At 55.2% G+C, this 27123-nt stretch overlaps 1 protein-coding gene and 2 long non-coding RNA genes across 6 annotated transcripts in view; 1 reads left to right on the forward strand and 2 right to left on the reverse strand.

The window, feature by feature from the left end:
• The window catches only part of LOC137217774 (uncharacterized), a 55359-nt gene extending 32128 nt beyond the window's left edge, over positions 1–23231 (reverse strand). For all 3 annotated transcript variants that reach the window (XR_010940248.1, XR_010940250.1, XR_010940249.1), the window contains exon 1: positions 22960–23231. This is a non-coding gene — a long non-coding RNA (uncharacterized lncRNA). The remainder of the gene's footprint in view (positions 1–22959) is intronic.
• MAN1C1 (mannosidase alpha class 1C member 1) overlaps positions 1–27123 on the forward strand; it is a 132396-nt gene that overhangs the window by 91721 nt on the left and 13552 nt on the right. For both annotated transcript variants that reach the window (XM_067724726.1, XM_067724727.1), the window contains exons 3-7: positions 7325–7440; positions 9831–9911; positions 14486–14580; positions 20827–20953; positions 23972–24065. In XM_067724726.1, coding sequence (XP_067580827.1) covers positions 7325–7440; positions 9831–9911; positions 14486–14580; positions 20827–20953; positions 23972–24065 — 513 coding nt within the window. The remainder of the gene's footprint in view (positions 1–7324; positions 7441–9830; positions 9912–14485; positions 14581–20826; positions 20954–23971; positions 24066–27123) is intronic.
• On the reverse strand, positions 14641–20831 carry LOC137217791 (uncharacterized). The gene is made up of 3 exons (XR_010940251.1): positions 18631–20831; positions 16879–16926; positions 14641–15895 (listed from the first exon to the last, which is right to left on the reverse strand). It is a non-coding gene; the product is annotated as an uncharacterized lncRNA (long non-coding RNA).

Below are 27123 nucleotides of genomic sequence, written 5' to 3' on the forward strand. Positions count from 1 at the left end.
TCAGGGAAAATATTCCTATTGGAAAACAAACAAACAGATAACCCAGACCTGATAAAAATGGAGAGGTCCTAATCCCTAAAAAGATTTTATGCAGCCAGAAGACCTGATGTGGTTTTAAAGAATGTACTTTGGGGTAGTGGGGATATCACTTTAATTCATCTTCATAGAAACCCATGTGGCAGAACATTCCAGCTGCTACTGCTGCATAACAAATTACTCCAAAATTTACTGGCTTAAAACAATTATTTTATTATGCTCACAGATCCAGGGGGCTAGGAATTCAGAAAGGTCACAGTGGGGACAGCTTCTCTCTCTGCCAGGATATATGGGCCCTGACCTGGGAAGGCTTGAAGGCTGAGGGTGACTTGACAGCTGGAAACTTCTGGAAGCTTTTTCATTCACATGTCTGGAATTGTTGCAGACTGTTGGCTGGAACCGCAGATGGGCTGTCAGTCAGAAAACATACGTATGGCTTCTCCATCTATTCTCTCCTTGTGGGCTACCTTGGGCTTCCTCACAGTATGGCGGCTGGTCCCAAGAGCCAGCATTCCAAGAGACAGGAAGTAGAAACTGCCTGTTTCTTAAGGTCTGGGCCTGGGAACTAGAAAATCATCCATTTTGCTTTATTTTGTTATTCCAGGTAGTCACAAATTTCCACCCAGGTTCAAGGAGAGGAGTGTGGAAAGAGGTCCTCTTGTGGGATGGGATATCCTACGGCATCCGTCTTTGGGAACTGTGACCTGCCCCACAGCCATATTGGTTTCTTTGGAAGCTGAGAAAAACATTTGTGTTGTTTTCTTTACCGATTAAGAAAAGTCTCTGTGGATTATATCCTCAAATTAAATGCAACCATTAGTATTTGGCTCTGGGGATACTGTGGTAATAGGCTACGCCTTGGGTGATTTTTGTTTCTATCTAAACGTTCTTCCTGGAGCTTATGTTTTCCAGCCTGACCCATTTCTCTTTGCTAATATAATGTCACATAAAAACCTCATCATCATTAATATGGCAGAGTCAGGAGAGGGGATACAAACCACAGTCCAGCAGGGCAGGGTGGTTCCTGGCCAGGCAGCCCCCAGGGGAGGAGGTTATAAGAGCCTGGGGTCCATTCCCTTGTAGAGCCCGACACGCATGACAGATAGCTCTGTGCAGGGCACTGGTGTGGACACACTCAGCCCCCCTGGCCGATGTGGCCACAGCCTGCTGGGAGGGTCTCCTCTGTCTACTGGCACCAGCCCCTAGAGCAGACAGTTGAGCTGCCCTGGTGACCTGGGTGGTCACAGAAGATACCCGGCGGTAGGCTCAGTCTGTTCAACTGACACGTTGACCTTTAATGCCTCTGGGTGCCAGACTATAGCCAGGCACTGAGAGATATGAATGAGCCACGGTCCCCTCGAAGCCTTCCCTGCCCAGGAGGAGGGGGCCCTTTATTCCCAAATACTTGTCGTGTACCTGTGATGGGCAGGAAAGTGTTCTAGGCAGTGGAGGGCAGCAGTGCACAAAACAGAGCTCTCCCCGCCAGGAGTTTTACGCTCCATCAGGAAGACAGTAAATAGGGAAGCAGACCCACGTGTAACGTTGCTAGGAATAAAGGCACTGGGGAAAAATAAAGAGGGAACAGGAAGAGCGATGGGGGTGCTATTTCAGCAGAGCGATCGCAAGGGCCAAGGCCAGGACTCTAAGGCTTGGAGGGCGCCAGGAGCAGCAAGGAACTGGAGTGGAGGGAGAGAAGCCAGGCAGGGAGAGGAGGCCAGGGCCAGATCACAGCCTCCGAGGCAGGGGGGAGCCCTGGGAGGGTTTTGAGCAGAGGAACGGCATGATAGGACTTGCATTTCTGAAGGTGGCAGCCCAGAGGAGGTGAGGAGTGAGTGGCGGCTGGAACCCTTGTGAAGACAGAGCCGCCAGGATTTGCTGTGGGACCAGATGTGGGGGCAAGAGACGCAAAGTCAAGGACTTGGGGCCACAGCTCTTGGGAGGAGGGGGCTGGCATCCACCGAGGTGGGAAGCCTGTGGGAGGGGCAGGTTTGGAGGGAGGCGCAGGATTTGCTTTCAGACGAGTTAAAGGTGAGATGTGTGTGGACCTCCGAAATGTGAGTAAGGAGTTATTGGAGAGCGAGTCTGGGCTCCCGAGGTCAAGGTCCTGGCTGGAAATTTAAATCTGGGAACCATCAGCATGTGGATGGTATTTAAGCTGTGAGACCAGATTGAATCACTAAAGGAAGGAAGGTGGACAGAGAAGAGGCCCAAGGATGGAGCCCCAGGCGCCCCGGTCTCTAGAGGCCTGGTGATGAGGAAGAACCAGCAAAGGAGACTGGGAAGGAGCAACCACAGGGTGAAAAGGAGAAGCACGAGGAAGAGCGGCATCCTGAAGGCAGATCCAGCACAGAGTGAGCATGGTGCCAAGGTGCCGGTGCAGGTGCCCGAGACGGGCCAGCTGGTCTCCTGCCCTCCAGCCTGCCCACCCCCACTGGCAGCCATCTCTCAAGCGTGGAGACAACTCTGCTGCAGACTGCGCCCCTGCTATTTCGGAGGACGGGGCAGTAAATTGACGAACCCTTTAGAGTGATGAGAAAGGAGCACTTGTCGTGGCAACGAGGGTACACGGAGTAGGGGCATGGAGGGTGGACCCTGAAGGGCTGGGGAAGACTTCTCAGGGAGGGTGAGACTTCATGCAGACTGTGGGGTGAGGATCACAGTGGCTTCCTGGGTGAGGAGGCACTGGGCAGGCTCTGGACGCCTCAGGAGCAGGTGGAATGAGGAAGGCAACTCCTAGCCAAGTTTGTAGAAGAGTCACAGAAGTCAGGGAATGTGCTGAAGCTGCAGGGAATAGGGAGGGGCCCAGTAGGGTTGGGAGCTCTGGCCTTTGGGGCCGCTTGGAGACAAGGCAGGGAAGGGGTGTGAGAGAAGCATGAGCCTCAATGATCTCATGATCTAGTTAGGGGGCAAGACAGAGCCCCACAGTGCAGGGCGGGAATGGAGGGTGCCTGAGTCGGAAGCCCAAGAAAGTGCTACAGGAGCTCTCTGGGCGGGAGGAGGTTGTCTGGGTGCAATCAGGGAAGGCTGCCAGTGGGAGGTGACCTTGAAGAAGGTGTAGGCTTTGCCCAGAGGCACAGAAGAGCTTTCTTGTCAGAGGAGACCCCACATGCAAAGGTAGGAAGGCCAGAGGATGCAGCCTCTGTCCAGGAAGCAGAGCTTGATGCGAGATATTAGCTAGATCCTTTGGATTCAGACCCAAAAGACTTTACGCGCGCGCGCGCACACACACACACACACGCACACACACGCACACACACACACACAACTCTTTATTGTATGGTTGTACTGTGAAGCCACTGCAGGTTCCTGAGCTGGGAATGGACACAGTGGATCTGGTTTTCGGGAGACAGATCAGGCGACAATATACAGGGTGGGAAGGAAGGGGTCCGGGAGGTAGGTAGACCCTTTTGGAGGCAGGTGTACACCCAGGTCAGGGGTGGGAAGCAGCAGACACAGGTGGGAGCCATATGACACTTTTCCTTTAAGTTGGGTCAAGGCTCTTGCAAGCCGCGTCTTGTGCCTACACTGCCCAACAGGGTGGTGAGAGGCCAGTAATACAGGAGTGTCACAAGGCCTCAGTGACCCCAGAAGACTTTGTGGCGGGGCTGCCCAGGGCCAGCTGGGGACAAGGAGGGCCACACTTCTGTTTGTGGGGACCAGCTCATGTGTACCCAACATCATGCCAACTCCTTTCCATCCACCCCCCCACTTAACCCTCCCAGCAGCCTTACGAGGTTGGTCCTACTGTAATCTCCATTTTTTCAGATGAGAAAAATGAGGCTCAGTGAGGTACGATGACTTGCCCTGCACACAGCTAGTACATAGTGGAGCCAGGATTTGAACCCACATCTCCTTGGCCAGGCCAGTATTTCAAGGTGAGCTAAGGGACCCCAGAAATAAGAACAATGAACTGATTTGTCAAGCACTTACACCATGCCAGGCATGTACAGGTGTCTTTATCAGGTGTCTTTAGGCTGGGCAGTATATGATACCTTTGTCCCAGCTCAGGAACCTTCAGTGACACCTCAGTACCCCAGCCCAGTGGTCTTCACCTCATTTTACAGATGAGAACTTTGACACTTAGAGCAGATGGGTTGCTGGCCCAGGCTGGGATGTGAACCCAGAGCTGTGTTCTTTTAACAGAAGAACACAGGAAGGGGGGCCAGCAGGGGCCTTTGTGAACAGCAGCAGTTCAGAGCTAGAGCCGGGAGGGTGGGCCGCCCAGGAGAGTGGGCCGCCCAGGCCCAGGGAAGCTTCCAAGCTGGCCACCTGACTCTTTGTGCCCCACTGGCTCTTCACATACAAGTTGTGGGCCTGCTGACTGAATAGGCGGCTGTCTTTTTCCCTGGGGAGCTGCCCCAGGTCAGCTGCAGGTGCAGATAGAGTTGAATTCGGGATAGGGCCTTCTCTCCTGCCCGGCCTGGCCGCCAGGTAACCTCTGGCCTGAAACGGAAAGCTTTCCAATAAGTGCCTTGCTGGCCTGCAGCCCAGCTGTGTGGTAGGTGGGAGCGGAGAAGCAGGAGGACTTGGACACCCGAGAGCAGGGGCAGAACCTTGCCAACAAATCTTTTAGCGAGTTGCCTCCTCAGCCGGCTGCCTCGGGAGTGTTCGGGAAGGACAGCTGGTCACGAGGAGCCCTGGCTGCCCTCCCGGCCCAGCCAATGCCCTGGGGCCTCGGGACGCAGGGTTGGCCCAGGAGACGGAGGGCCTGTGGGGTGAAAACACCAGGCAGCCCGGGGCAGGATCCAGAAATCGGGTACTCTGGGCCACCTCTCCCTTGACCTTGAAGGACACACAGCTTGGGCTTCTCTTCTCTTCGCGTCAGAGCAGCCTCCTGCCCCCGCAGGGGAGGGGGACGTAGCAAGCAGATCTGAAATTGTTTTCCCAGGGAATTGAGAGGCCCTCTTGTGGAAAACACACTACACGTGGCCCGGCCTGGGGCCCCATTCCTCCCTTGGGCTAATCTTGGACGGGACCTCTCTGGGGTCCTCATCTATGAAATCTAGGGGTGAGGCAGCCGCATCTCAAAAATCCCTCCAGGCCCTTAAGAAGTCAGGTGTGAGGCCCTGTGGTTAACAGGGAGGGACCCTGGCATCAGAGCCAGGAGTGTGGACCCCAGACCTGTGCCCTTTGGCCTGGGCTTGTCTCAGTCCCTCTCTGGTCATGTGTGGCCCATCTGGGTCCCAAGGCCTGAGCACCTCAGGAGGGTAAGGAGTTGCCACGAACCGTGCTCAGCCTTGGACACCTACAGGGGAAGCAGCCAGGATAAACCAGAAAAAGACCAACTTGGTTTGGCTTTGAGTGTTTTCCTACTAATCCTTAAGTGTAGGAGGGGTTGACATTCTGGAAATTCACTTCAACTCAAAAGCCGAAGCCGTCCCAGGACACGTGTCTCTGGATTGGGAAACGCCTGCATCCCCCAGCCCTCCCCTCCCTCCACTCTTCCTTGCAAACCCTCCCTTCTGGAAATGTGTCTTTAACCTCCAGACTTAACTTTCTCTCAACTTCTCTCGGATCTCCCTCCCATCCTTTTCCAAGCCGTGCCCTTTATCTGACCTTGCTGCCCAGCCTAGAGAGGTGGTTAAGTGTTTGAGTTTCACAAGGATTCTCTGCCTGCGAAGTCAACACAAGTGAGCAGTTAAGGAAGCACTAATTAAGGAGATTAGACGCTAGCTCTGAACGCAGGAGTGCCCGCCAAGCCGTACTTCAGACTCAAGTGGGGTTCAGCACCTGTCAGGGAGCTCTAGTGTCCGCTGGGGGAAGGTGGAGGCTGTGAGTCTCAGTGCTTTGAGCCTCTGCAAGGAGGACATTGAAGGAACAATTACTCCTCTGAAGTTACCCTCTAGTCCCGAAAGGAAATTGCTGCTGCCTGCGATGACTGAAGTTGTGAGGAGTTGATGGGAGGCCACCATCTCTTCCAGGAAGCCCCCCAGATGGCCCCAGGCACATCTCTTTCTCCCTCATTTCTTCCTTTACCATCCTCTAGAAGGCAGGCTCTGGTTGTCCCATGTCCGAGGTTCTTCCTCATCGCTCTGCTGTCCAGTCTGTGATGTGGAAACATGCACAATTTTCTCAGCCTTTACTCCCAGGACAAGAGTCTAAGGCCCCAGTGGCAGGGGCCAGGCCTCAAAGCTCACGCTTTGTGTACCCACTGGCCTAGAGCAAGAGTGGCCACGGAATCTTTGGTTTGTGCATTTGTTTAGTTTCTTTGTCCAAACTGTCTTTCCGTTTTTTTTTTTAAAACAGAAATAAATTTCTGGTTATAAAAATAATCCATGGGGCTTCCCTGGTGGCACAGTGGTTGAGAGTCCGCCTGCCGATGCAGGGGACACGGGTTCGTGCCCCAGTCTGGGAGGATTCCACATGCCGCAGAGTGGCTGGGCCCGTGAGCCATGGCCGCTGAGCCTGCGCGTCCGGAGCCTGTGCTCCGCAACGGGAGAGGCCACAACAGTGAGAGGCCCGCGTACTGCAAAAAAAAAAAAAAAAATCCATGAGCTGAAGAAATCAAAAAGCACCTGTAATCCCAGCACTCGGCATTAACCACTGAATCACTTCCTGCCGGACTTGATTCTGTTCAGGCTCGTCCACGTTGGCAAACAGTAAAGAAATTATATTGTGCTTTTTTTTTTTTGCAATCTACTTTTTTTTACCTTAACAGATCCCATGCGTATCTCCCCAACTAACATAGGTCTTTCTCAGTTGTGTGAATGTCTGCATAGTGTCCTATTTTATACATGAGCCACAATTTGTATAACTACTCTCCTATTATTGGACTTGGAGGGTTTTTTTCCCAACTTTTACCCATTATATACGATACGGCAATAAATACCTTCCTGGGTAAATATTTATGAACATCTTTTTGTTCTTAGAATAAAATAAAGAATGGCATTGAAGCGTCAGCGGACTGGCACATTTGTTAAGATTTTGTGGACCAAATGACAGTTCACCCGCCCACCCGCCACCCCCAGCATGACAGAGAAGTGGTGGGCGCCCAGCTGGCTCTGATGGTTGACTTGCTGGCAGATGTAAGAGTGGACCAAGGTCTGGGAAGCAGCTCATCCCTTGAACTCAGTCTCTCCAACCCCCGCCCCCCCCACTGCTGCCCTGAGGAAGAAGCAGCCCATGGGGGGACTCTGGGTCCTGGATGTGCCTTCAAAGGCTGGTGGCCCTGGAGTCTCCTTGGATCGTGCCTAGGAGCCTGCCCAGGCATTTAGAGGAGGCCCGGGGAATGGTGGCTTGTGTGACTGGGGTGGAAAGGACGAGATTGACCCATCCTCTGTGCCTGCAGGAGGCCTCAGTGGGGCAACGGTCATTGATTCCCTCGACACCCTCTACCTCATGGAGCTGAAGGAGGAGTTCCAGGAGGCCAAGGCCTGGGTGGAAGAGAGCTTCCACCTGAACGTGGTGAGTCAAAGACCTCCGGGGTAGTAGAGCCAGAAGGGGCCCGAGAGGTCAGTGACCCGCTCCTCCCAGGCTGCCCAGCAGAGCATTCTTGGAAGCAGGGTTCCATGCACCCTGTTTCAAGGCCCCTCTCCTCAGACCAGCCTTGAGGTGGGGGATGTCCCCCCAGCCCTGGCCGGCCCATGAATATTTACTAGCCGGAACTCCCTGGGGTGGAAGACAGACATTCTTGCCCTCCCTAGGGTGCCAGGCACATTGCTACCACCCAGGAAGCCCCTTCTGGGACTGACTCTGTCAGACAGAACAGCAGCAACAGGGGAAGCGACCCTGGGAAGGGAGAAGTGGTTATCTGCTCAGAGATGCCCTAACCTAGAGGTCCCCATCCACCCCTGTGCTGCCCTCTTGAGAGTGAGAGGGGCAGGGGGAGCTGTCCGGTTTGAGGCCATGACCAGGCTTGGGGCCCTCTTGGTTTCTAGCCTTGCAGGCATCCCTGGTCAGGGACCAGGGCCTTGGGGCGGGGATGCTCATGTATATGGATGGTACAAAAGCCTTAAATACCAGATGCCTCTCCCACTGATCTCTCAGCCCAGACTAAAGTAACAGATCCATCCTGGAGGTCTCAGCTCCCCACAGGGAGAGGCTGTTTAGGTGGTTTGGGGGAGCAAGACATGGAGACAGATGGGTAGGGGGAAGGGTCACATCAAAACACACTGTCGGGCTCCATCTGGGGCTCCACAAGTGACAGATTCTGCTATGAACCGGGACAGCTCCTGGCAGGATGGAGGCCTCTGCTCCTGGAGAGGCCCATGTCAGAGCAGAGCAGGGCAGAGAGACAAAGTAGGGAAAGTCCGGGAAGGCAACGCTACAGGAGAGCCTCTGGCTCAGCTCGCAGCCTGGGAAAAGTCATCTAACCTTCCTGGGCCTTACTCTCCCAACCGAAAGATGGTACAATGATAGTGCCTAATTCACAGGCTTGTGAGGACTGACCACCACGGAGGGCTGTGAAAAGCATTTTACGACACTATAAACTCCAGTACAGATAAAGTGGTGTCATCGTCACTGTGATGACGTTGAGGCTTGTTACGACTTCTGCTGGTCTGTGTGAGGCGAGGAAGTTCAGAATCCTCCCATTTCCTACGGTATCAGAGGCAGAAGGAAGGAGTGTCTCCATAGCCCACCTTGACCCCTCCGCAGATGGTGGGTAGAGAGCGGGCCTCAGGCAGCTGCCTGAGGAGCCAGGTGGTGGCAGGGCTGGGCAAGCCTAGGGACATTCACACAGGCTGGGACAGATTGGGAGTGTCCCTGGAAGAAAGCAAGGTGGGGTCTCTCCACCTCTCTGAGCCTGGGCTTTCTCACCTGAAGAGTGGGAAGGATGCCTTCACCAAGGACTGTAAGGCAAAAGAGAGTAGCTGTGCGAGTGCTCTGTTACTGGAAAAGCTCTCCCAGATAAAAAGATGACCATTGCCGTCATCAGTAACAAAAGACCGTGATGTGGGAAGTATGCCAAGGGGAGCCCTTGCGGGGCAGGGGGTTTATAACAGGCACCTTTATGAAGCCATGCCCAGCACTGGGAAGGCACTGGGCAGGCATCTCACCTGCCCCACTCAGGATCTCATATCCACCCTGCTCGGGATGAAGAAACTCAGGCAGGGAAAAGCTAAATATCTTGCCCGAAGTTTGAAAGCCAAGTGAGTGACTCAGGTGGGATTTTAACCCAGATCTGGCCCTCGGCATGATGCCTCAGTACCCCTGCTTTGCAGTCCACACTTCAGAAAGAAAACAACAGTGATTAAGGCAAGTGTGGGTGTGCCCTGAGGGCTACAGAGCTGAGGCTGAGAAACTGCTGGTTGCCTACTAGGATCTGCCTGGCACCCCTCCTTTCCGCCTCAGAACCTCCTGTGAGAACCTTCCACTTGCCCTGTCACCCCAAAGGACCACACCATCCTCCTGCTAAGCCAGGGGGCTCTCTCGGGAAGGAGGGGGCCAGACGGGAGGAGGATTTGCCTCTCCTCAGGCTAAGCTTCAGCCAGCAGCTGCCCACACAAGTTCCTGAGCTCCTTGGAGAGCAGCCAGGCCTAACTTTGCTCTGATGGCCTCCAGCAAAGGCTGGGGAAGGAAGCCAAGCCCAGTGTTTATTTGGAACTCTGTAAATGTTCAGGAGCTGCCCGCCAGGCAGGTGCTCATCCCTTTCACCTTTTGCTCTGAAAACCACCACCAAAGGTAGCCTGGCCCGCTGGGCAAGGGCTTGGAGCCCGGCACAGGTGTGGCCGGGTCAGTGGCGCAGGGGCAGTGGCAGGTGTGACCTGTCTCAAGGGCCTGGCTGCCTCAGGAAGCCCTGTGGGCATCTCACGAATGTCCCCACTGCCCCCCCCCCCCGTCTTTCTGCCCCACAGAGTGGAGAAGCATCCTTGTTCGAAGTGAACATCCGGTACGTCGGAGGACTTCTCTCGGCCTTCTACCTGACGGGAGAGGAGGTAAGTTGGCCTTTCAAAGCCCCTGGACCATCCAGGCTGGAAAGGGCTTAGGAGAACATCCCACCCCCTCATTTTACCAATGAGGAAACAGGGATTCGAGGGGATCTGAATCCCATCTCCATGGTGCCACCCACAGATTCTTCCTTCAATTTTGCTGCCCAGGGGAGCCCAGGTGGCTCCCACAGTTGCTAGTAAATTCTCCAAGGGCAGCAGTTGGGGCTGCCCACCATCCTCACAGCTCGCCATAGGGCACCTGCGATATCTGTGCTCCGTCCAGGCTTGTGCTGCTGCTGGACTGTTTTTCCCACATGCTGGTTCTCAGGACTGATAAAGCCAAGACCGTTGTTTCACCATTTCCTCCTCGAGCCCCTTGGCCTTGGCCTGCTCCACAGCCATCCCCTTGCCCTCTGCTCCCGGACCAGACACCAGCCAAACTCCAGGTCTCAAGGGGGCGACCGGGGAGGTGGGCAGCCACTGCCAGCCACTCGGCCCAGGCGAACCGCGTTGGCTTCCAGAAGGAGGGCCGTGAAGGGCGGCGAGAATGCAGAGCCCTGGGCACAGAGTCAGAAAACCTGCGTCTCATCCCTACGCGGCACCTGCCTGTGGCCTTGAGCAAGTCCCTTCTCCCGCCCCTAGACCTCATACCTTCCCCACAGTGGGGTGGTCCTAACCCCCAGGGGTCAGAGAGCTCTTGTGAAATGGGACGAGTGGGAAAGGGTTTGGCCCCAGGGCTGAAGGGCTCCAAAGCCCATGTTCTCTGCACTGCAAGGAATCCTGAGAACACAGAAATGGGAGACTTCATCCCTTGTGAGCGCCTGGGAAAGCACAGCCTGAGGATCTGGGGGGAGGCTGGCAGAATCCCCAGCGCATGGGTCACCCGTCAGTTGTGTGGCCCCTACGCAGAGCGGCTGCCCTGCTCGGCACAGCCGCAGCTCTGTCCGCTTGGAGACATAATTATCCTGCCCCCTGCTGGTGGGGAGCCTCTGCCGCTGCTGTCAGAGAAAGCCCTGCCGCTTCCCTTCCAGCAAGTGGCGCGGATGGGCGGAGGCCACGCGGGCGGAGGCCACGCGGGCGGAGGCAGCGGGCGGCGAGCACTTGATCTCTCCGGCCGCTCGGGGCCCCTCTCCATCAAGCCTAATCTCCTCAGCAGAGATTACCGCTTGTACCAATTTGTCCCCAAATGATTGTCCATGGGAAACCTGCGCGCCACCCAAGGCCTGAATTTCATTTGAAAACCCCAGGACAGGAAAATGATGTGGAGCAGAAAGAGGCGCCATGCTCTGCACGGGCACCGGCCAGCCTCCCGTCCAGGATGCGGGTGGAGCCGTGCAGCTCAGGGCTCACAGGGGTGGGTGTGGGGCCAGCGATTTCTGGGGGGCACACCAGGCAGTGGGGTGTGGTAGGAGTACCTGTGTCCAGAAGGCCCAAGGGGGAGCCCGAGTGGCTCAGAGCCCCTGGGCAGGCAGGCTTCCGGGTTATGGGCGCAGCCCCGTCCTCCAGCCACGCCTCCCTGACCCCTCCGTGCCCAAAACCTCCCCGCGCAGAGACCGGCGTACATGCAGCTGCGGAGACTGAGATTTAGGAAAGGGAGCCGGTGCGGGTCGCACAGGCTCCTGTGTCTTTCCACCGTGGGTCTGAGTTCTAGACCTTGTTCAGCCTGGCCCAGCATCACTGCTTATCACCAGGGCTCGGCCACACCAGACTGAGGCCTCCATCCTCTCTCCATCCTCCATCTCGCATACAGGGGGTGCCTGTGGAGTGGGTCTTTCCCACGGTGTTTGTGGAATGAACGGTGAAGGAGATCCCACACCCCTTCCTGGGCTGAGGCCTTTCTTGCTTCAGAGGGAACCTGCAGGAGGTGGATCCCCTGCTGGGGAGGGCGGGAGGTGGGGGGTCCCACAGAGACTCTGCTTCCACGAGAATAACAGGAACAACCCCAGCTGCACCAGGTGACATTTGCAAAGCACTTTACAGTTTTTATAGCATATTCATTTATGTGCATCCTCTCGTCTGATTTCTAGAAGACCCCTTTGAAGAAGCCAGGGCACACGTCACTGTTCCTTTGTGCAGATGAGGCTCAGAGACAGTACCTGGTTCACGCAGGGTCACACAGCTGCTGAGTGGGGAGATCTGAGCCTGGGCTCTGACTCCCAGTCAAGAGCCCTTTCCACTCTCAGGATGTAATTTTTGCTGGTCTCTCTCACCTCTGTTCTGGAACCACTAGGCCCCCGCCCATTGCGTGCCATGGCTGTCTGAGGCCATCTCTCTCTGTGTTGGTGAGGTGGCTCGGTGTCCTGGAAAAGAGCCACTTAATAGCTCCATAACCTTGGACAACTTGCTTCTCTGAGACTCAGTTTTGTTTTCCTCAAAGTGGGTCAACACCTTCCCCACAAGCCTGTTGCAAGGATCAAAGGTGACGTAGGTAAGACACATCATTTCCAAATGATAAGGAGGACAGGTGTTCTGTTCCGCACGGTACCACTCCTGTCCAGTCACACCTGCAGCATCCTCCCTGGGATGGTTGAGGCTCTGCCATGCCAGCCTGCATCAGGGCCTTCCAAAGAAGGAGACGTGGTTTGCTGGCAGAGAGGAGCATTTCAGAGGAGTTAGCTTGGCGTCCTCAGGCAGAGGGCAGCCTGGAGCCCCAGCCTTGGGTCAGGTTCCCGTGGGTTCCTGCGTTCCTTCGTGCCTCTGTGCTCAGCCTCCCCGGGGGGCAAATGATGAGATCAGGACCTTCAAACAAGAGCCCCTTGTTGTTGCTAAACCAGTGGCTTCTGGGGTGACTCGAGGCTTTGGAATTTGAATTCTAGACAAGCTCCCTCAGGATTCTGCTGTGGCTGCCCCAGTGCCCACTTCTAGGACCCACTGTCGCACTGGACGTTATCATCTTCTGTCACCCATCACTGCCAGGCCCCAGGTGCAATTCTTCCCTCCCCCTCCCACCCTCCCTCCTCCCTAAACAAGAACTACACCCGCCCCACAGAGGCTTCTAATCCACAGCCAGGTAGTGTTCACAAACTCCTCCCCGCCGCGGCCCCGAACAGCGCCTCAGAAGCTTTAAATTGCACACGTTAGGAGGGGCGGCCTCAAGAAGACTCATTTTGCAGCACGCAGGCGGTCGGCACACTGGGTCTCCCTGGAGCCCCAGAAGCGAAAGGAAACGCTTGTTGTCCCAGCAGGGGTGGTTGCTTAAGGACTTGCTTCTCAGCTTTTCAAAAATAAATAATGTTATTGTGGGTTTGCTTTTTTTTTTTTTTTTTTTTTTTTTTTTGCGGTACGCGGGCCTCTCACTGTTGTGGCCTCTCCCGTTGCGGAGCACAGGCTCCGGACGCATAGGCCCAGCGGCCATGGCTCACGGGCTCAGCCGCTCCGCGGCATGTGGGATCCTCCCGGACCGGGGCACGAACCCGCGTCCCCTGCATCGGCAGGCGGACTCTCAACCACTGCGCCACCAGGGAAGCCCTGTGGGTTTGCTTTAATTGTAAAAATAGCACAGAAAATAGAGTTAAGCCAAAAGAAGAAAATAAAAATCCCCCATGAGCCTAGTCCTCTGAGAAGACCATGGTTAATAGTTAAGTGTATTCCCAACCTTTCCTCAGGCATCCATTTGTATATAATTTTTACAAAAGTTGAATTACACCATTGTGAAATGTTTTCTCTTAATAGATTATAAACCGTTTTTTGCTATGACATAAACGTCTCCGACATCACTTCAGCAGCGGCATGGTATCCACTGCGTGGATAAGCCATCGTTTCACCACCTCCCTGTGGCTTGATGTTTAGAGTATTTCCAGGTTTTCTATACTATTCTAAACAACACTGGAATAAGTAGCCATAAAGTTAAGTCTCTGCAACATCCTTGATGATTTATTCCCTTAGAATAAATTCCTAGGAGCCAGAAGGTCACAGGTGCTTTTGAATTAACCAGAAGAAGAGTTTGAGGGGCTTAGAGCCTCGTGCAAGGGCCCTGACACCTGGGACCTCCCTGTGGCTCCCTGACCATCACATCACCGGTTTAGCCATTCACCTTTGCCGCTGTAAAATAGGGACAATGGGCAGAATCAGAATGTCAGAGAGGAAAGGCCCTTCCCCTGGGTTTACAGGTGTGAAGGCAGAGGTTTGCTGAGAAGCAAACGGAAGCCAGGTTGGGAAGCAAGGCCGGGAGCTCCCCATCCCATGCTCGTTACACTCTATCCGAATGTGTTTCTCACACACTCAGCTTGGGGTGCACTGGCCCCGCCGTGCAGGCAGGCACTGACCATTGGTGACCCGCTGCCCTGACCTCTCCGTGTTCCCAGCACAGCATAATCACTGAGCCTTCGTCCTAGTCCTGGCCCTGCAGTAAGGGCTTTACAACGATTATCTAATTTTCATTCCTCCAGCAACCCTCTGAGGAAGGCAATATTGCCCTGGATTTATAAACGAGGGAGGAAATTGAGCCAGGAATTCATGGACTCAGGTTCACGTCCAGGCCTGACTGACCCCAGAGCCTAACGCACCTCCCACTCTGGGTCCAGCAGCCTTGGCAGGTTTATCCGCCAGGATTCACAGTGCCCTTTGACCCTTCCTTGCAGGTGTTCCGAATAAAGGCCATCAAGCTGGGGGAGAAACTCCTGCCGGCCTTCGATACCCCCACGGGAATCCCAAAAGGCGTGGTGAACTTCAAAAGGTAGGATGCCGTCTGGTCTCCCACTTGTGGCTTCGGCTGCATCTGCGTGGAAACTGAGACACAGGGTGGGATGAATGCCGCCGCAGGAATCACGGGGGTCGTGGCACAGTGACACCTAGCCTCGGCCAGGAGCTCCCCTGAGCTGGCGTCGGTCACTAAACCTGGTTCTCGGGTTTAGGCCACGCAAGACCTGATCTTTCTGGCATGGAGATGGGGCCGCCATTCCTCTGTGATCATCTCGTAACACTGCCGTGACTCACAGCCCCGCCGCTGTGCCCCAACTGCCCTCCCTTCCCAGCTGGGATCCCGGGCTGGGAGGCACGTCACACCTCCCACCACAAGCAGGAACCCAAAGCTGCTGGGGAGTCAGGACCCTGGGCAGAGGGACCCTGGTTTGCTGACCCCTCAGCCCCTGTCAGCCCAGAGGGGCTGTCAGAACCCAGAGGGGCTTCTGGGAGCATCAAGCCCATGGAGGCTCAGACTCCGAGGAGGAAAAACCCTGGCCGAGGTCATAGAAGCCAGTAACAGACCATCCAGGACATGAGCCCAGGACTTCCAACTCCATTTTCAATAATATTTATTGTGATTCCTCCCTGTAAAAATAAATCCTCATTGCAAAAAAAATGTGGATTATACCAGAAGTGTTGGATAAGACCCAGAAAATCACCTGTGACTCCACTAGTCAAGAAACCACTGGTATGTTTCTTTCTACCGACTGTTTTAAAACGTTAGTTTTTATTGGCCACTTGCATCGTTTCCCCTCCTGATAGGTTGCGTAATTCGGCGTGTGAACTAGAGTCTTTCTGGACGTTCACCAGGTCACAGAGCCAGAGTAGAAGGGACCCAGGGTGACACAGCTAGAGCAGGTGGGGCCCGGGCCGCAGCTCCGTCCCGCTCCAAAGCCCCCCGGGGACTTAGTACCCCGCTGCTTCCCTCTGTGAGGGTGGGAGCCAGATGTGGCACTGAGACCCAGAGGGGAAAGGACGGGCTCAGAGTCAAGGGAATAGTGGCCAGCCGGCTTTAGGATCCACTGAGGAGCATGAATCTTGCTCCTGGAGACCCCGGTGCACCCCACTGTCTTGCCTCCCTCGCTCTCTTCCTCCCCTGGGCTGCCATTTCTCACCATTTCCCTCGCTATCAGAGCCCAGCTCAGATGCCACCTTCTCCAGAAGCCACAAGTGTCCTTGCCTCTCCTGGCCTCCAGGCACTTTATCTGCTTCCTGTGGCCCTTGTCACACTCAGTCTTCACGTTCCCCCATCGGCCCCGGAGCTTCCTGAGGGCAGGATCCATGTCCCCGTCTTTCTTTGTTCATTCCTTCAACAAATGTTCACGTGAGCCAGTGTGTGCGGCATGAGAGACCGACTCTGATGACTGCTGTCCTTACCATTTATTGAGCGATCACTCTGCGCCTGGCATATGCTAAGGGTTTCGCTCAACGCCTCAGAGCACACTCCTTACAGCAGGCCTTTAGGGTGGGTATTTATATTATGCCCATTGCCCAAGGTCTTCTAGCTCACAGGCAATGGGGCCAGGTTTTAACCCATTTTGTTACAGATCAAAAGCTCTGCTCCCGATACCCACCTGGCCCTCCCTCAGGCAGGAGCCCTGCCACCCTCGCGATGCATGGAGCAGACCTGGAGACCTGGTAGAAGGCACGTGCCGGTCCCCAGGCACCCAGGGAGCCCTCTGGGGCCATTCTTGAGACCATCCTACAACCTGAGCCTGGGGGGAGGGCTGTAATATGTCCATCACACTGGACTTTCTGTTCCATCTCCTGAAGCGCTTTCTTATCTCAGGGATCTCAGTCCAACAGGGGAGGGGAGGCAGGGGCCCTGGGCTCAGGTGGAGTGCCCAAGGCCCCCTTACTTCCTGGGGAGGTCGCACCCTCTAGGGCCTTGCCAAGAAGGGAGGACTCGGCCTGCTCAGCATCTTCACCTTCTTCATCTTCATCTCTGTGGTCAGAAAGGATTCCTGGGGTGTGATGTCACTTAAATCTCACTGCAGGCCAGGGAGGGGCCCTCAGGGCCCATCAAACCCCCATCTCGGTGCCAGGGTTGACTCCTCAGACCCTGACACTTTGATCCCTGCTCAGATTCCTTTCCCACCAACACTGATCTTGGAGAAACACAGCCAGACGTCTTGGAGCCAAGACACAAACACCCCGTCTTTCTGGATCCCTGTCCCGGGTCCAGCTTCTCAGGCCTCACTTAGCTCAGGCACCCCTCCCTCCTCCACGCATTGGTACCCCCTGACTCCAAGCAAGCCCCACAAGCTGCAGCCCTGGTTGCCTGCCTTACCCGTGTCCTGCAGAGCCCGGACCTGATCCCCCGCAGATCCTGACATTTCTGATTAAGAAAGCACGTTTATTTTTAGGCTGTTTGCATGCTGCCAGTGCTGTATACATATGTATGTGTATGCATATTTCCTGGCAACACCTCCCTCTCATTTTCTGGGTAAGAGAGTCTATTGCTAAAAATGCCTCCCCATTCCACCAGGGAAAACGTCAGGGATGTATACAGCCCGCGTGGCGCTGAGTGTTCCCTTTGGAGAGGGCCTGCTGGTGGGAGCTGGGTCCACACTGCTGCCCCTGGTCAGTGCAGGGCTGGCTGTGAGCAGTTCGGACCTGGGCCCTAGTAGGGGGGGCAGTAACTAGGCCCTGTCCCCAAACTGCCCCTTGAGGAGGACCCTGAAGGGAGGTGGTCCCCAAGTGAGTGTGACCGCTCCCCCTCCCTGGTGGCAGGCCTGGGAGGCGGAGGCAGGGGCAGCCATGACCTGTGACCTGCAGGACCACTGAACTCTGGGAGCGGGGCGGTGGCCAGTCCAAGGGCCTCCGCAGCTGAATCAATCTCACTGGCTCTCTCACACACCCAGCCTCACACACACCTATGCACCCTACTGCCACTCACCCAAATCACGAGGACTCAGATACGCAGGCTCACCTTTGTCACACGCACTCTCCCACCTCTATATATGTGCGCAGATTCACACACAAAGATGCGTTTACATGTGCACGTTTCTGCTACACACTTACACATCGTAATAATTGTGCACGTTTTTGAAGGTTCACTGTGTCCCAGGCACAATGACGTGGGTTCTCTCTTTTCAGCACACAACAACCACGTGGGCCCCATTTTAACAGTGAAGAAACAGAGAGGTGAGGTAACTTACCCAGGTCACACAGCAGCAAAGCAAAGTTAGAATTAGAATCGTGGTCTGTCTGGCTCCAGAGTTAACGATTTCACCATACACATGTGTGCACACACAGGCACACACATGAAGAAGCTTCCACCAGGCTGGGGAGGGGCATTGTGGAGCAGCCCCTCCCACCGGGGGAGAGTCCACTTGGAGACTTAAAAGGCAAGGAGGGGAGCAGAGGGCAGAGCTTCCATCAGCCCATTGCCTCATGAGGCTGATCAGAAGACCTCCTGGTCTCTGGATGCTGCCCAGAACAGATGCATTTGGGGCACAAAGTACCTAGGATTTGGATTTGAGATCAGCTCTACCAGCACTGTCACTTACTGTGTGACCTTGGAAAAGTGTCTTCCACTCTCTGAGTCTGAGTATCCTAACCTATGAAATAAGAATCTTGGTATCTACCTCTAAAGTTAGATGTGAAGGTAAAACAAGATACCGCTGCTGCCTGGCACATTAGGAACTTAACTCTAACAAACAACACATAATTTAGATGTGCGTAATTACATAATGGTAACAATGACAGTCATCGTGTGCCTCATTTATATCTCACAATGGCTCTATGAGGTGTGGGTACTGTCATTTAACAGATGAGGAGACTGGGGTCTAGAAGAATTCACTGACCCTTCACTGACCCTCCTGAGGTCTCCTAAGCTGGGAACTGGGGGAGCCAGCATTTGAAGCCAGGCAGGAGAGAAGAAGGTGCCTGGCCTACCGCCCGCCTCTGCCCAGGGTGGCTGGACCACAGGAGGCCCACTTGGGAGGGTGAGCATTGAGAGGGAGGGGAGAGGAGGGAGAGGCTCCTGTGGGGGAAAATGAGAACAAAAGATGGCTGGTGGCTGGGGTTTTTTTTTTACCTTCAATTTCTCTGCGAGGGCAGGAAGCATCAATTATTCAGGAAGCCCCTCTGTGGGTACCTGCAGCTCCCACTGAGATCACAGGCTGGAGAGAGAGGTCTCTTGGCGTGGGGGGAAGAGGGACAGAGAGGGGTCAGCTTCCCCTTCCCTCGAGGTGGCTATGGGGCCGTCTCGGGCACCCCTTAGGGAAGTGCTCTCTGAGGTTTGAATCCTGCCTCCACCCCCTACCAGCTCTGAGCTTCTGAAAGTGACTCACTTCCCTTTCTGAGCCTATTTCCTCAGGGTTTAACGATGCTTTGCCTTGTGGGCTTTAAATGAGGTCATGATGCAAACGCCTGCCCCAGTGCCTGCATCTGGAAGCTGTTTGATTTACTATCTAGGAGCCAAGTTTCCCCTCTCTGTGCAACCCATCCCTCCCCACCTGCCCCCAAGTCAGGAAAATACCCAAGGAAGCAGGGATGTTTACTGAGATCACCTGCTCCAGAAGATCCTAAGACTCAATTCCATCTGTTTCTGGAAGATGGAAGAGTTTCCTCACTTTCCTGAAACCACATCAGAGAGGAGAAGAGCAGCCTTAGGGGAGCCCCAGTCCACCCCAGATAAAGCGGTGCCCCTCAGCTGGCAAACTGTGACCTCCCAGACCCACGCCTGCCTTCCTAGGTCCTGTCCCTGGGAGACAGAGGGATGACAGAGGCCAGTTCCCAGGGAGCCAGAGCTACCACAGCAAGGAAGCAGAGGGGCTTCCAGAGGCCCCGGCAGAGCCAGCCCCCCAGCCTGCCACACACTGACTGCACCTTGGAGGCCCTACGGATAGGGGGCGCTCACTCCACCCCGCTCTGTGCCCACCCACTGTCACCCCGCAACCTCCCTGCAGAGAGAGGTTGACCCTTGTCTCCCTGGTTGTCCTAAATGTCCCACAGGAAAGAGCATCATGATACACATGAGGGCTCAGATCAGGGAGAGGAAGCAGCTTACCCAAGGCCACCCCCATTCTGCATCTTCCTCTTCTCTCTCAATCCCCGCAAAGCCCTAGGAGCGGAGACTGGGACGCATTATCCTCACTCAGTCTGACGGATACAGAAACTAAGGTACACGGGAAGAAATGGTTTGCCCAAGACCTCGCTGCTAACAGACTTGAACCTGTGCCTCCTGGCTGCAGGTCCCAGGGAGATTTTAAGTGACAGCTCCTGGAAAGGCAGCATCCTGGCCTCTTATCATGTAATGAGACGACAAGCCAGCAGCTGCACAGTGACTGGGACAAGCTCTGGCGTCAGAGCAGCCTTGGGTCCCCACTGTTCCATTTACTGTGTGATCGGGCAGTGATTTCACTGTCCTGTGCCTTGTTTTCCTCATCTGTGAAAGGGGCAGATGGCAGGATTTCCCGAGGCCCTGCCCCTGCACTCTTCCTCCTTGAAAGCACCCAGTACTTTCAAGGAAGGGGAGGAAGCGGTTAGTTGACAGCCTCCTCCTCTGCTGGTGATCCATCTAAGGTGTTCGTGAGACACGTACGTGCTCAGCGAGTGAGGAGACCTTTGCTCCGAGAGCCCCTGCTGCTTTCATTCCTAACCTCGGACCTCCCAGGGTCCAGCAGCCCCAGGTGTGTGGTCTTAGCAGGGCCACCCACCCTTCAGGTGTGGGTTCCACGAAGTTCCAGGGGCCGTTGTGTGTCCGTGAGCAGCACTGGCTGGGGGGGGGGAGGGGCCAGATGGGATCCCTGCTCTCTTCATCTGCCCCCTTCGGACCCCAGCCATGCACCATTTACCCTCCACAAGCAGCAACAATGATTATGAGCCATTGACGAGTGGATAGAAATAGTGTTCTGTTGGTGGGGGGGGGGGGTCTTTGTGGCCCCTGACAGCATTATCAGTATCACCTGTAAATTTAGCATCACGTGTGTGCCAGGTCTTGGCCACCAAGGCAGCTCTGCTAATATTCTTCTGGAGCCTACACGTCTTGCAGAAGCTGCTTGACCATAGAAACAAAGACTATTGCCTGTCAGACAGGCCTGGGTGACCTTCGGCAAGTTTCTCACCAGCCTCAGTGTCCTCATCAGCTAAATGGGGCTAAGGATAGTACCGACCCCCAGGGAGGGTTAACTGGGATTGCACGGCGAAGCTCCTAGTCCAGTGCCTGGCAATGGGGCAGAGGAGCCAGCTCTGCTGGCAGAGGGTGACCGAGGCTGCTTCTGTCTTTCAGCGGCTCCAACAGGAGCTGGGGCTGGGCCGTGGCAGGGGGCAGCAGCATCCTGGCGGAGTTTGGATCCCTGCACTTGGAGTTCTTACACCTCACCCAGCTCTCTGGCAACCAGGTCTTCGCAGAAAAGGCAAGTGTTCTCCCCTGCTCCCTCTTCTCCACGCGGAGAGCGAAGGGTGGGCACTCGGCCCGTGACGGGGAAATGGACCGCGGGCCGGCTGGAGGGTGTGTGGGGAGCCCGAAGGCCTCCAGCCACTGCCAGCATAGCAGATAGTTGCCTAGTCGTAACCGATGCCAGGCGCCAGGGAAGGTGAGTGCAGGGAGTCAGCAGCATTCTACAGAGGGCGCGGCAGAGACATAGCTGCCAGCGAGAAGGTTTTCCCTGGTACATGTGCGCCCGCTGGCAACCACACACGTGTGAAATCCGGAGAAAGTGCAACAACGGAAATCCAGGCACCAGTTTGCGTCGGCAGGAATTGGCCACCCGGCACAAAAGTCCCCTTTCCAGAGACATTTAACTTCTTCGAGTGAGATCTGCCTGCCTTTCCCCTTCCAGATGCCCATCTAGCACATGCTGTCAGCAGGCTGGCAAAGCAATTTCACTCCACAGCAGAGGCTCACGTCTGTTCCTTCTCGTCGTTACCAGGCTGGCGAAGGCCACAAGGGGCTCAGAGCGCTAGCACCCAGGCCTTCGTCCATCCTGACAGCTGCCCATCCCTGCCCCGCTGTGAAGCCCTCCAGAAGGAGCGGTTCCTCAGTGTCACAGCCCTTGGCAGTCCTACTGTCTGCAAGTGTCTCCGTAGGTCTAACCCTCAACCCGAGGAAGAGAAGTGGACACACACCTCCCTCTGATGGTGCTTGCCCCTTCCTGAGTCCTGCCCCTATAGGGAGATGAAGCCCTGGCCTCCAGGAAGAAGGAGACCCCCACTCCCAAAGCCTTCTCTTCCCCCCAGATGTTAGTCTCTCGGAACGCCAAGGGAGCTGGGAGGTCACAGAGTCACACCTCTACCCAGTGGCTCTCAGTCTTTTGTCAGCCAGCCAGCCCCAAAGCATCATCTAGCATGCTGGTGAAGAAGCGGATTTCTGAGTGTCGCCCCAGGCCCAGGAGTCTGTATTTGAAATAAGCACCCATGTGCTCTTTGATGCCAGGTTTAGGACCACTGCTTGCTCAGTGTGGGAATCCACCCGAGCTTTCTTGAGAAGCTCAGAGAAGAGCTTTCAACCCCTTGATTGCTTCCTCTGCACTGGGGCTCACTACCAGCCTCAAACAGCCCCTCGTGTTGTCAGACCTCCCTCCAGAAGCTCTTCCTTATATTCAGAGGACTCTGCCTCCCTGGGATACCCCACCTCAAGAGCTCATGGAATAAATTCAATCCCACTTCCGATGCGTCTTCTCCTCTGGTCTTTTTTCCTGCCTCCAGGCCCTCCCTGCCCCCAGCCTCCCTATTTCCACTGCTCTTGAGCCAGACCCCTCTAGGAACACCACGGCCGGCTCAGAGCGGAGGGAGACGAGCAGCTTGCTCTCGTTCCTGCTAGTCTGGAGATACCACTGCCTGAGCACCTACGATGTGCTGGGTACCGTATAGTAGCTCTGATTTTCCCACCAACCCTATGAGGTGTGTCTTCTGTCATCCCCATTTTACAGAGGAGGAAACTGAGACTCAGAGAGGTTAAATCACTTGTCCTGGGTCATCCAGCTGGTAAGGGATAAAGCCGAGACTCAAACCCAGGACTTTCTGGCTCTGAAACCCACGATCTTCAAGACAGATCAGTTCAGCAGGCTTCCGGATTTTTCTCAAGGGTCCGTCCACCTCGTGGTCTCTCTGTGTCTCTTTACATTCACGTTCTCCAGCTACTTTCATCCGCCAGTCATTGCCTCCCACAGAGGCGATTATTGGCAGTCAACAAATTGGCCCAAATTCTAGAAGCGCCCGCACCCTCCGGGGGAGCTAATTTAGCCCGTTTCACTGCTCACCACAAGGACAGTCGAGAATAACTCGGGTACAAGCACATTCCTGTCCGCCATAATGGGCTCCGTTAACATAAATGGATATGAGACCTGATGTGGCAAAGCAAAGTGCCGTCCCCCGGAAAGAAAGGTCTGACAGCTAAAAGGCCGCTTTCCCTGCTCCTTACCTTGTAGATAAATCTGCGAGCGTGCTACAGCTCCAGCCCCGAGGGCCCTTCTGTCCTGCAGAGTCTGTGCTGGGAGGATTTCATGTGCCGCCAGACAGCAGACCCTGATGGATCAAGCCTTCCTGAATCCCGCATTGTGCCCTTTGTAGCCCAAAAGGTTGCAGATCCAGCCTCCTGATCCAGCGGGTGTGGCCTCTGCTACTCACTGCTGCGTGGTCCCTGCCCTGATCCGTGTTGGAGCCGGGGCTGCTCCCTGTGGTCAGAGGGGCCTGACTCACGTCCTGGCTCTAACACTTACAAACCCCGTGACCATGGGCAAGTGACTGACGCTCTCTGAGATCCGGCTTTCTCGTCTGTTAGACTGAGATAATAATAATACCGTATAGGTTGTTATGAGGGTTGGAGATAATGTATCTAATGGGTCTGGCTCACAGCAACTGAGAAACGTTGACAGCGTTGTAGCGTTGTAGCTGTTGTTAATAAAGCCCCGAGATGCCTATTAGGGTACAGGGATGTTGAGGGGCGCAGGCCTCCCCTCTGGAACGGTTCCCACAGTATCTGATAACATAACATGTTACCAAGCTGAACCGTGTGAAATTGCCAATATAACCGTTTCTGACCTGTTAAAAAGACAGTTCTGTCTAGCACCTACAAATGAGCTACTGTCACTTATACGAACGCCCTCCTCAAAAGACCCGTCCCCAAAATCCACACGCAATGAGGAAGGGGTGAGGTGGGGGAGGGGCAAGTGGCAGGGCCCCGGGCAGAGCAGTCAGCGCAGAGGTGGAGGGTCAGGCCCCACTGTGGCCGCACCCCGCCCTTGAACACAGGGGCAGGACCGCCTCACACCCCCGGGTTGGAGCCGGCTGCTAGTTACACAGCTCTCCCTTCCTGCCTCGTCGGAATGGTTTCCTCTCTGGACCCGAACCAGCTGCCTCAGTCCTCAGTGGGCTGGGACCCGGCTGGCTTCTTGGAGAGAATGAAGACGTGCCTGGTGTCCATCTCTTGGCAGGTCAGGAACATCCGAAAGGTCCTTAGGGATATTGACAAGCCCTTCGGCCTCTACCCCAACTTCCTCAGCCCGGTGAGCGGGAACTGGATGCAACGTGAGTACAGGGGCGCCGCTGCCCCTCCTCCAGCGGATTCCTGCCCAGCTTCCCGGCCTGGCTGGGCGAGGCACCCAGCTGAGTGAGGAGCCACGTACCAGCAAGGCATTGGCTCGGAGCTCCTGGATGCCACCCTCCTGCCACCCTCGGGGCATCGTGGGGAGTGTTCGTTTCTGTTGCCATTGCTGTTGTGACGGATGTGGTGGCTGCTGGCTAGTGAGGCCCTGCCCTGTGCGTCCCCCGCATGCTAGCTGTCTCCAGCCTTCCGTCTCTTACAGTGCCCACCGAAACCTCCTTCATCCTCCCCTAGACTTGCAGGGGTGCTCCCGTTAGATGTTTACTCCAAAAGCAGCTCTAAGAAAGGCCATGCATCCTCTCCCAGCCCCTTTCATCTGGTTCCCTACCTCCAACTTTAATTTCTTAAAAAATGTGTAAGCAGACCCTAACTATACAGCCATATAAAAATCAGGAGTTCATCACTGGTATCTTACACCTGTTAGAATTGGCCCTAGGATTTCCTGCTGTTTATGTTCAGAGGCTTTTTTTTTCAGCCAGACAGTTGTGGGTCACCTTTGGAGCCTCATTCGCAGCCCCCAGCTCCACCCACTGAAACAATGGGATTTGAAGGTCTCTCAGGCAGGGGAGTGTTAAAGTCTTCCACCTCCTGGGATTGCACCCCTATCGAGAAGCACTGCTCTGCCTTGCCCTTCTGTCCGAGGCCCTGGTTGTGTGATCACAGTCAGCACAAATTGGGGGCAGCAGGTTCCATGGGCCCTGCCTCTAGGGGCTTCCCAAGACTTGCCCAGAGCCCCTACCTCCACTGCCTCTACCCAAAAAAGGACCCCTCTCCCTTTCCCTGCCTCCAGCCCCAATTGTTATGGCATTAGCAAGGGCTCAGCGACAAAGTAGACCTGAGTCTAATTACTGCATGCCTGAATCTTCATCCCTTGGAGCTTTGGTTTCCTCTCCTGCAAAATGGGAGAAGAGCTGGAGATGTGTTCCTTGTGCACCGTAGAGGGGCGTGGGAGCAATGGTCAGAAGCTGCAGGAAACAGACTTCAGTTCATCTTCCAAAGATGACATGGGTTGTCCCAAATGGTCATGAGCGCCCATCACCAAAAGTATGCAAGCAGGGCCTGGAGGGCCAGCTGGCCAGCCGGCAGGGATACTGTGAGGAAACTGCAGAGGCCTGTCCTTCCATCCCAGAGCCTCCATGATCCACATCCAGGAGACCCAGAAAGTTCGACCGGGGAATTTTCCTTGGTGATGACCTCACTCCCCAGGAGCCTCCTGCAAAAACCACTTACAGAAATGCAAAGTTTTTTTGTTTTGTTTTGTTTTGTTTTGTTTTTTGTAGTACGCGGGCCTCTCACTGTTGCGGCCTCTCCCGTTGCGGAGCACAGGCTCCGGACGCGCAGGCTCAGCGGCCATGGCTCACTGGGCCCAGCCGCTCTGCAGCATGTGGGATCTTCCCGGACCGGGGCACGAACCCATGTCCCCTGCATCGGCAGACAGACTCTCAACCACTGCGCCACCAGGGAAGCCCAGATATGCAAAGTATTTCTAACCAAAACACACTGCCAAATTCAAAAGTGCCGGGAGAAAATGAAGGTTTGAATTACAGATTATGGCCATGGGAAGAGACAGTTCAATAACCGTTCCTGCCTTTAATTGCAAGGCCTGACTGGGTAAAGAGATAAACTAAGCAGCTGCCCGCCTTAGCTGCTCCAGGACAATGCAGCAAAACCCATAAAAAGAAGGAGAGGGGCGTGCTTCCCAGTCTGAATAGCTACCTTGGCAAATTACAGGGGAGCCGCCCCCCTCTTCCCCTTCCCCGCTGAGAAGCATAATTTTCTTTTCAGGCTGCACCTGGGGTCGCAAGGCCGGGCAGAGTCAGTCACATATGGAAAATTGTCTCATATTAATAAAATATGAATCGCAGGCCTGCCAAATTTCAGAGGGAAGGTTATAAAGAAAGCCCTGATCACCGGGGTGCCTGCTTTCCTCCTCCCCTGGCTTTGGCGCCTGGGGTCATCCCAGGTTTTCTGTGGTTTCCTTGGGTGTTTTGGTCTGTTTTTGTCTTTTTAGTATTTTTTGTTTTTGTTCTTGTTTTTTGATGATTGTGTAATTTTCCAGCAAATGATAACATTCCCCACTTGCATAAGCTAAGTTCACATTCTTTTCTCTCCTGGAATCCTCTTCGTAGCCCATTGCAACCAGAGGAATTGCCCCTTAAAGAGACAAAGGGCTAATGAGGGCTGCATCCCAGTCCCAGACCTCTGCTCTCACCTGCTCCCCACTCCTGCCTGAAGCTCAGCTTCAGGGTAGCCGGGGAGGCTGAGACTCTCCTGCCGCTAGGACTGCACAGCCAGGATAGGTCCAGCAGGCACAGAAGAGACCAGTCCTAGCAGAGCCGCTGAGAGCTCGAAGAGCTGCCAGCCCTTTGGCTTGGCCCCTGGCGTGGCTCGTCCTCCTTGTCCACTGCCCGAATCCCACACTTTCCTCAGCGGGCGGGAAGTGGCAAGTCCAGGTTCTCTCCCGTGGCTGTGGGAGTGTGAGCTGCCCGCCAGCTCCACCCCGGCCACCTCCCCCAGCTTCATGCCACTTTCCTGCCAGCGATTCCCATGCGTATAGGGTGGCTGCCTCCTGCTGCCAAGTGTGGTGGGCGCGTTGTTGACACGATCAGGAAGCAGCAGAACCCATCTCTGCTCACGCACACCAACTCTCCCTTCTACATTTTACAGATCAGGAGACAGGCCCAGGGGCTCTGGCCTGCCCTGAGCTAATGATGGATCCACGTCTCTAATTCCCACTCCTGCACTTCTCCCCACGTGCCCCTCGGTGCGGGGAAGACACCCCCCACCTGTGCACTGCAGCTGAGGCCCCGGGAGACTACACACATGTCCCCAAGAGGGTGTCCTATCTCAAACACCTGTGGAACTCCTGCTGACCTGGCTCCCGTCTCCCGCGCACACCTGCCAGGTGAAGCCCTTGACCTTGTCCCTCACACACACTCTGCAATCACATGGTGAAGTCCAGTCTCTTTGGCTTTGACGTTC

Source organism: Pseudorca crassidens, chromosome 2 (assembly GCF_039906515.1).
Source record: "Pseudorca crassidens isolate mPseCra1 chromosome 2, mPseCra1.hap1, whole genome shotgun sequence".
Classification (NCBI taxonomy): domain Eukaryota; kingdom Metazoa; phylum Chordata; class Mammalia; order Artiodactyla; family Delphinidae; genus Pseudorca; species Pseudorca crassidens.